Here is a 10,081-nt window from a genome sequence, read left to right on the forward strand (position 1 = left end):
GTGCAATAAGCCAAATTTTCGGTATAGCAGAAAGAAAGCTCGCACTCTCAGGTCTTTGATAAAGGCTTCAGTGTTTGCCAAAACGTTAGTCGATTTTTGTTTTCTAAATAAACACTTTTTTTTCTACAAAGACCTGAGAGTGCAAGCTTTCTTCCTGCTATATATATAGATATATATATATATTTATATATATATATAATTCTCCAATGAGTATTCGCACTCCAAGGCAATATAGAATAGGAAGGGGTGCATGGTAATTTTTGCATACACCAATAGTTTCCAAACCAGCACTCCCTTTAGTGAAAAAATTTAATTTTTATTATTACATAGTATCTATTTTTTAATGGGGGGGGCCTGGCCACAAATGTTTTTTATGGGGGGCCCTGACCACCAATATCTTTTTATTTTTTATTAACATGTGGGAACCCTAGCCACCAATATGTTTTTTGTTTTTTTTACTGTGTGGTGGGGAGGGCGGACCTGTAGGTGGGGCTTGCGGTGGGCGCAGCCCAGGGGGCCCAGGAATTTTTGTCGTATGGGGCCCTGTGATTTCTGATGGCGGTCCTGCTGAGTAGTAAGACCATGTTGTACTTACCCTTAACTCAGGAGCTCTAATGAGAAAGCAGGGAACTTTTAAGCCCCAGCCAATTAATATATGTTTTAATATATGTTTTAAAGGCTGAATGGCAGCTAAAGGCAATATTTAACTACAATCTGTACACGAAACACAGAAAGAAATCGCCATTAATAATTTTATTTCTTGTTGATGCTGATGATTTATATCAGACTTGCCCTGATACACGGCTGCACATGTGACCATATAGTTGTTACAGTTGGTCACAGCTCAGTCTTGTACAGTTAGTGACAGTTGGTCTCAGTACATGGTTTGACTCAGACCAGCGTGCATCTTGCGTTTTTTTTTCCTTCTGGAAAGTGAATTCCCCAATTATGGGAGATAAATTGCCTCCAGCGATGGAGAAGAGTACTCCTCCAATAAGGAGTGAGGAAAATCATCAACTTTTTGCTGCTACAAAGGCAGAGATGGAAAAGGACAAGGGGGATACCATCACGGTGAAGAGAAAGATGGACATCAGCGCTGAAAAGGAAAGTGGGAGAAAAAGGAAGAAAAAGGTGAAACATCAGTGCAGTGACGAGATCAAGGAGGAGGATAATATGAAGAAAGAAAAGAAGAAAGAAAAGAAGGGAAGAAAAAGACCCCGAAAAGATGAGGAACCCAAAACAGAGGGTAATTAAAAACAAGTCATTTTAAATGAAGCTGGGATGCTGCTATTATGTATTTATGGGTAAACAGCACAGTTTGTAATATGGATTTTAATGAAAGCCTGGGGGGGGCTAAACCTATTTAAAGAAAATGTATAGATCGGCCTAAATTGTCTGTCTGTCTATCAATCTAACTAGATGTCTTTCAATCTTTGGTCCTACAAGTTTCTCTGGTCAATATGTATGTCAGTTTGTATCTATAGCTGCCTGTCTGCAGTGTTTCCAACTGACTTCTGTGTGTATTAAAACTTACTTACAGGGATACTGAACCATCTCAACACATTGCTTTGGTTGCTGTGTGGCTTTTTTCTAGTCAAAAGACTTCAAACCATAAAATAATATATTGAACATTTCCCATTTCTAATTACAGAAAGATCCATTATCTGGAAAACCCCAGTTCCTGAGCGTTCTGTATAACAGGTCCCATATCTGTAGTCATATAGTTTCACTGCCCTCCCTTTCACTGCTCTTTCTTACCAAAAAAAGGGAAAGTTGTGCCTGGGGGGGGATAAACCTATTTAAAGAAAATTTATAGATCGGCCTAATTTGTCTGTCTGTCTATCAATCTAACTAGATGTCTTTCAATCTTTAGACCTACAAGTTTCTCTGGTCAATATGTATGTCAGTTTGTATCTATAGCTGCCTGTCTGCAGTGTTTCCAACTGACTTCTGTTTGTATTAAAACTTACTTACAGGGATACTGAACCATCTCAACAGATTGTTTTGGTTGCTGTGTGGCTTTTTTCTAGTCAAAAGACTTCAAACCATAAAATAATATATTGAACATTTCCCATTTCTAATTACAGAAATATCCATTATCTGGAAAACCCCAGGTCCTGAGCGTTCTGTATAACAGGTCCCATATCTGTAGTCATATAGTTTCACTGCCCTCCCTTTCACTGCTCTTTCTTACCAAAAAAAAGGGAAAGTTGTGCTCACCACTAATTTTTAATCCATTAAGCAGGGGTGCAATGAGGCTGTGACCACAAAATACATATAGACAAATACAAGAGGTCCTCTGGACTCAAGCCATTATCAATATATTTCTATAAGTCTATAAGGGATAGCTTTCCCATAATTTAGAGCTTTCTGGATAATGGGTTTCTAAATAATGGATTCCATGCCTGTATTATGTACCCTGTACAGGTATGGGACCTGTTATCCAGAATGGGACCTGAGGGGTTCCAGATAAATCTTTTCTTCTGAATTGGATAATGGGTTTCCGGATAACGGATTACATACCTGTACTAACATTTTTAAAGATATTAGAAGTGACTTTGGAGTTAGTGGAGTTTAGCACTTGGCCTGCAGCTCCATTCTTTTATCTATTTATTATAGATAAATATCTATTATCTATTTTATATAGATTTATATACACGTACACACTTATATTTATATGCTTACTGATAAATGATATACTTCTATCAAATTATCTCTCATAAGCTAACCAGTATAGATTTTGTAATATGTACTTATGTGGAAAGCTAAGTACAATCTCATATTAAATAAATGCCAATATGCACAAAGGAAACATTTTCCCCGTGTTTTCTGTGTTTTCCAATAACTACTTTAATTCTTTTTATATGTCTGCCTTTTTCTCTAGAAGCAGGAAGTGAGCAGAAGAGGCCCCACCAAGAAGAAGTTCCTCTCCATGTTGCAGTCTGCACGTGTCAGATCCCCGCATTGCTTGGGATTGGTTCATTTGGCAAAGTAAGTGATGAACATCTGGGAACTGTTTGTCAGAATCAGTTAGGGCCAATTGTCCCTAACAAGCCTGGAATTATAGGAAAGCCCCAGAAATGTTGGGAGGCAGCAGGTGGCAGAGATAAGCCTGTTATTCGGCCATTACCCTCCCAACTCTGGTTTATTCACTGGGGCACTCAAAAGCATCCTCTCAATGACAATCACCGCTAGCATTCTCAAAATTCTCTTAGGTTTCAAGTAACTTCTTATCTAGAGGCTCAAATGTCCTTCTAGTATCTCCCAGCTTTAATAGAGAAAAAAAATTCCAGAAACACCAAACATTTCAATTACGGAATAATACAATTCCACAAGGAGGTGCACCTTTAACTAAAACTAGTAAATGGGTAAAAATATCTTCTTTCCATACTATAGATCTGTACAAGCAGATAATATGGACAGGGCTAGGCTAGGCTAGAATTGACCCTTTGAAAAACTCAGTTATCCTGCTCCAATAATAAGAAATGCAGTATTTATTGATTTTATTGATTGAGACATTTAAAGGACAAGGAAATTCTAAAATAGAAGGCTAGAAATGCTGTATTTTGTATACTAAACATAAACATGAACTTACTGCACCACAAAGCCTAATCAAACAAATGATTTATGCTTTTAAAGTCGGCTACAGGGGGCTGTCATCTTGTAACTTTGTCTAACCCTGACCCTGCACATGCTCAGTATGGTCTGGGCTGCTTAGGGATCGTCATAAACAAAGCTGCTTGAATTCTGCATGGCTGAGAAGTAAGGCGGGGGCTCCAACTGCTGTTCACAAGTATGATTGTTTCCATGCTCAGCAGTTGGGGACCGTCTGACAATTCCTATCCACAGCAGTAAATGAAGGGAGAATTTCACTGCATACAGTCAGGTTTCTTATAAAAACTGTACATATTTTTTAATTAAAGTATATTGGAGATAGGTTTCTTTTTCATTAAAGAAAGTAAAAATGGGATTTTATTTTTTTGCCTTTCCTTGTCCTTTAATATTTTGTATTAGAGTAATTACTAGTGGTGTCCAGTTTACGTTACATTTGTTACTGTAATATTAATTTCACTGCAACGTCAGCAGATGTTCAGTATTATGAAGTTATTTTATTGTGACTGAAAAATAAGATAAATATTTTGCTTTACTGCAGGTGCCATCGGTGGATTTCGACAAAACAATTGAAGAGCCGCTGTCATTCTTGGAGTCTTCAGAATGCCTCACGCCGTCATCCGAGTTGGAGCACCCAAGCCATTGTTGGACATCCAGTAATCTCTGCCATTCTCAGGCCCAACCAATGGCCATCAACTCTCCATACCATCCGTCTCCATTTGGTCCTTTTGGCTTCTCCATCCAGCCTTACACTGCATATTGGCCTCATGTCGGCTTCTACCAACAGCCTTTTCCATCAGTTCCTTATAATCTCCATCCTTTCCTTGGTCCTGTTATTAGACCTCCGCCAGTTCCAGTCATAGTCCCAATTTCTCATAACCTGCCTCTTGATGTTGTCAACACCCCTTGGCCTTTTCCATCACACCTGCAGTAACCATCGTCCTTTGGATCTATAATTGGCCCTTAACATATTGGCCTCATGTCGGCTTCTACCAACGGCCTTTTCCATCAGTTCCTTATAATCTCCATCCTTTTCTTGGTCCTGTTATTAGACCTCCGCCAGTTCCAGTCATAGTCCCAATTTCTCATAACCTTCCTCTTGATGTCATCAACACCCCTTGGCCCCCTCCGCCAGTTTCAGTCTTAGTCCCAGTTTATCATAACCTGCCTCTTGATGTCGTCAACACCCCTTGGCCTTTTCCATCACACCTGCAGTAACCATCGTCCTTTGGCTCTATCAGTGGCCTTTAACATCTTCAGTCTCTGGCCTTTGTCACTTTTCCCTAACGCTTATTTTTGACTCTTCATTGTTACTAACACTTGTTCTTTCAATCTGCCTCTAGCCTTTTCCAATGGCTACTGTCTCTGGCCCATTACATCGGCCTTTTCCATCACTTGCCTTTACTTCTAGCCCATAACATCGGCTACTGTCTCTAGCCCACTCCAACGGCCCAAACACTAGCCCATTCCATCGGCCTTTACCTCTAGCCCTTAACATCGGCTGCTGTCTCTGGCCCTCACCACCAGCCCCAACACTGGCCCATTCCATCGGCCCTTATTTCTAGCCCTTAACATCAGCTACTGTCTCTAGCCCACTCCAACGGCCCAAACACTGGCCCATTCCATCGGCCTTTATCTCTAGCCCATAACATCGGATACTGTCTCTAGCCCACTCCAACGGCCCAAACACTGGCCCATTCCATCGGCCTTCACCTCTAGCCCTTAACATCGGCTGCTGTCTCTGGCCCTCACCACCGGCCCCAACACTGGCCATTCCATCGGCCTTAATCTCTAGCCCATAACATCGGCTACTGTCTCTAGCCCACTCCACCGGCCCCAACACTTGCCCATTCCATCGGTCTTTACTTCTAGCCCATAACATCGGCTACTGTCTCTAGCCCACTCCACCGGCCCAAGCACTGGCCCATTCCATCGGCCTTCACCTCTAGCCCTTAACATCGGCTGCTGTCTCTGGCCCTCACCACCGGCCCCAACACTAGCCCATTCCATCGGCCTTTACTACTAGCCCATAACACCGGCTACTGTCTCTAGCCCACTCCACTGGCCCCAACACTGGCCCATTCCATCGGCCTTCACCCTAGCCCTTAACATCGGCTATTGTCTCTAGCCCACTCCAACGGCCCAAACACTGGCCCATTCCATCGGCCTTTATCTCTAGCCCATAACATCGGCTACTGTCCCTAGCCCACTCCAACGGCCCAAACACTTGCCCATTCCATCAGCCTTCACCTCTAGCCCTTAACATCGGCTGCTGTCTCTGGCCCTGACCACCGGCCCCAACACTGGCCATTCCATCGGCCTTAATCTCTAGCCCATAACATCGGCTACTGTCTCTAGCCCACTCCACCGGCCCCAACACTTGCCCATTCCATCGGCCTTTACTTCTAGCCCATAACATCGGCTACTGTCTCTAGCCCACTCCACCGGCCCAAACACTGGCCCATTCCATCGGCCTTCACCTCTAGCCCTTAACATCGGCCGCTGTCTCTGGCCCTCACCACCGGCCCCAACACTAGCCCATTCCATCGGCCTTTACTTCTAGCCCATAACACCGGCTACTGTCTCTAGCCCACTCCACTGGCCCCAACACTGGCCCATTCCATCGGCCTTCACCCTAGCCCTTAACATCGGCTATTGTCTCTAGCCCACTCCACCGGCCCAAAAACTGGCCACTCTATTGGCCTTTTACTCTAGCCCTTAACATCGGCTGCTGTCTCTGGCCCTCACCACCGGCCCCAACACTAGCCCATTCCATTGGCCTTTACCTCTAGCCCTTAACATCGGCTGCTATCTCTGGCCCTCACCACCGGCACCAACACTAGCCCATTCCATCGGCCTTTACCTCTAGCCCTTAACATTGGCTGCTATCTCTGGCCCTCACCACCGGCCTCAACACTGGCCCACATTATCAGCCTTTACCTCTAGCCCATGCCATTGGCTCTTAACATCAGGCATTGTCTGTGGCCCTAACCACTGTCCCTTCTATTGACCTTTACTTTAACAATAGCCCACTCTATCGGCCTCTGACTGCAGCCTTAACATTGGCAGCGCTCTCTGGCCTTCACCACTGGTCCATTTAATGGACCTTTACATATAGCCCTTTCCACCAGCCCCAAAATGTATCCCTTACACTACAATCTATAACACACCAAACTTAAATTCTCTTTACTGCAGCATTTTCAATAGTATCCAGCTAAGCCCTAAGCATTAGAATATAGGCACCATTACATTAGCGATCCAGGGACTAGTCCGACTGCCTATTGGAGTCAGGAAGGAATTTTTTCCCCTTTTGAGGCACAATGGACACGGCCTCAGAGGGTTTTTTCGCCTTCCTCTGGATAAGCTTTATAATAAATAGGAATTATGTGAACTAAAAATACAATTTCAAATTCCCTAAACTACCAGAATGATCTTTTTTTTTTTCATGAATTGGTTTTCATTAAATTCTTTATTTATAATAAATAATAAAGACTTATATAAAATCTATAAGTGTTTGTATATTGGACTCATTTGGACTAATTTGTATGGCAAAAAAGTGTGAAACAAAATATTTATGAGGTGCATCAGGTAAATGACGGGAGAGAGAGATACCTATGTGCATACATTTTATATATAAAAGTTCTGTTATGTCTATACCACAGTTAAGGCACAATTATTGCCGTTATACACTGCAATGAGGTATGTAGAAGTCAGTGGTATGGAACGTCCATGTTTAGAAAACTGACATAGTTAGTAAAATGGTGCCCATACACAGACTTTTTAAAGTTTTCTACAAACAGTCTGGATAATAATAATAAATAACAATTGCTGCTATGCATAAGGGATGATAAATGCTCCAACTGGAACTTATCAGATTTACAAACAAGCCTGACAAATAAAGCAGGCCTTCCAGTTTAAGAGGTATGACTGGTGACAGATGGGTTCCACTTGGGGAACTCCCTTTGTCTGTAAAGCAACACCTCTGTCCCTTCCTCACTTGAAAGTGGGGGGTAGAAGGGGGAGACGGCATACTATTTGCTTTTTTTAAAGTTTTTTACAAATAGCATCCTGGCAGGAAGTAAAGTACACCTGAGAGTACCAGAGCTTTAATGGTTGGATTCTAGCGCTTTTCAAAACATTGCAGAAAAGTTGTCGTTCTTGTAACAGTGGCATTTGTACCTTGTTCAGCACAGCATCATGGGGTCAAGAAAATGCATGACTTGGTTTGCTGCAAGAATCATGGTTAACCTGCAGGATGGGGTGAAATCCGGCCCAGATTTGTTTCGAGGCCACAAATGCCCGGACCAAGGTGGCCAAATATTAGGGGCAGCATGCCACCCAGCTGCTTTCTGGGGAACACTGGGGACACAGAGCTCCCCAGTACTCTGGTGTGTGCACAAGGGGAGGAGGGAAGGGCAGGCGGGCACTAGGACCATGCGGCCTAGGGGCGCTCACCCAGGAAAATCTGGGCCTGGCTGGAATATATTTAGGATAATTATGGACTCCATACAAAAACTGTTTTTGCGTAGTAAAGAAAAATATCATTCTAAGCAATATACATTCATTTTAAATGTTCAATGGTTTTTAAAGTTAATTGTAAAGGTTTTACCAACAGTATCTGCCTTGCTGTTTACAATTTCTGCACTGCTGGTTCGGACTCCTTAAGCAATGTTGCAAGGTCTGAGTTTCCAGGTCTGATTCCAGTTGCATTGTTTTATAAGGCAAAAAAAAAAGTTGTTTTTTTTGAGTGGACATTACCTTTAGTGAGCTCTCTACTAAGTACTTTTGCAATTTTCCATTATATTTTTTCTCCAAGACAATTTTGCAACAGTGCCACATGCTGGTTACTTTGGCCGACTTCCTACAGTTACAAAAACATATTATTCAGTTTATACAAATAAAAGAGCTGGTCATGTGGATCTGGAAAAACTGAGAAAGAGACATTGCTAATTTCACTTCACATTCATAAGATGCGATACTAGCAGACAAAATATTAATCTTGGAGTGACTAGGTGCAAATTGAGGAGTCAGTGGATAATCTCTAAAAATGAACCCGTACTGTGTTGGACAAGGCCAGATTATTGAACAGAATGGTCCAAACTGGGTAAACTGCCTGGGCATGTATTAATATTATACTAAAAATCTGATGTTATTATCAGTCACATAATAGCAAGACATTTCTACATCAGTAAGGGCAGCACTACACAGCCGATTTCACCGCGATCCGCCGTGCTGCGCAAATCACAGGCGACGGAAACAAGGTAAGTAATGGCAGTGTTGGATAGTGTTGCATTGTTGATGCGACACGACTGTCTGATGCAGAGGCAGCGTGCATCGTCTGCATCCAACAGTCGTGTTGCGTTGCATCAATGCTGCGACACGATGCGACAATTGAATTACGTACCTTATTTCCATCGCATCCGACGCGACGCCTGCGATTTTGCACAGTACGTCAGATCGCGGCGGAATCGCCCACGTAGTCCTGCCCTAAAGGGTTGTTGGTGATCTGTACAGCTGATGAGGAATTGAATGTTCTGCTTCCAATTAAGTTGCTCTGTGCCAACAACTCCACTGTATCAGTAAATCAAAATAGTAAAGGAAGAAGAACTCCAGGAGACTCTCTGCAAAACTTTTATTCCTGTTTGTGGAATAAAAGTTTTGCAGAGAGTCTGCTGGAGTTCTCCTTCCTTTACTATTTTGATTTACTGACATTTCTACATCAGACTTACAGCATGAAACTATGTTTGTATCAGTTTCCAGAGAATTACAACATCCTGATGTTCCAGAATAGAATATGGCAACACAAAAACTACTAAATGAAAAGCAAAAGAATATCATCAATGGGGGGGGGTCTTACCAATTTAGTAATTATAATTACTTACCTGATAACCTGGGCTGGTGCTCCTGTTCAATGAATACTGCACCGGGCCGCGGTTCTAAGATGGAAGGAGAGCCACATTGCCACCTTCTTCTGTCTCTCACGGATCCCTCCTGCCCACTGAGGGTGATTTTTCATCTGATTTTTCATGTTTTTTTCAGATTTTTCACCCGAAAACTCAGCATTTTGCTCGAAAACTTTAGGGTATTACCAAAAAACCAGCACATATCAAAAAATCATTGGGACTTCTCCCTTTGACTTATATGCAACCTCGATAGGTCTAATGGTCCCCATAGACGCAAAGATTTTTCTTGCCGAACGACCGATTTTAGTGAAGTCCGACCAATCCTTCGAAATCATTGTGCGGTTAGTGGGATTCGAACGATCGTACATCTTACGATTTTTCTGTCAGAAAATTGATCGGCCAGGTATAAAAAATCTTTATCGTCCCAGTACAATCTATCTATGTTTGCAGGGCCAAGTAGGCAGCTACTCTTCAGTTTTGCTGGCAATATCGCCTGAACTGGTCTTTTTACTTGATGGACACATCGTTCATTTAAACAATCATTTCGAGATAATCGTGGTCTCACG

General features: G+C 42.5%; 1 protein-coding gene across 1 annotated transcript; it reads left to right on the forward strand.

Annotated features, from left to right (window-relative positions):
• The first annotated feature begins 633 nt into the window (after positions 1 to 633).
• On the forward strand, positions 634 to 5,083 carry LOC121400448. Its single transcript, XM_041583581.1, has 4 exons — positions 634 to 1,246; positions 2,885 to 2,991; positions 4,154 to 4,463; positions 4,748 to 5,083. The coding sequence occupies exons 1-4, from the start codon at positions 949 to 951 to the stop codon at positions 4,828 to 4,830; spliced, it is 798 nt and encodes a 265-aa protein (XP_041439515.1). The 5' UTR covers positions 634 to 948; the 3' UTR covers positions 4,831 to 5,083.
• The last annotated feature ends 4,998 nt before the right edge of the window (positions 5,084 to 10,081 follow it).

Source organism: Xenopus laevis, chromosome 2S, assembly GCF_017654675.1.
Source record: "Xenopus laevis strain J_2021 chromosome 2S, Xenopus_laevis_v10.1, whole genome shotgun sequence".
NCBI lineage: Eukaryota > Metazoa > Chordata > Amphibia > Anura > Pipidae > Xenopus > Xenopus laevis.

Bases quoted from the DNA above. Each gene is read 5' to 3' on its own strand.
- LOC121400448 (XM_041583581.1), top strand. From the start codon at position 949: ATGGGAGATAAATTGCCTCCAGCGATGGAGAAGAGTACTCCTCCAATA. The intron at 1,247-2,884 runs GTAATTAAAAAC...CTTTTTCTCTAG, and splicing joins TGAGGAACCCAAAACAGAGG to AAGCAGGAAGTGAGCAGAAG. The intron at 2,992-4,153 runs GTAAGTGATGAA...GCTTTACTGCAG, and splicing joins GGATTGGTTCATTTGGCAAA to GTGCCATCGGTGGATTTCGA.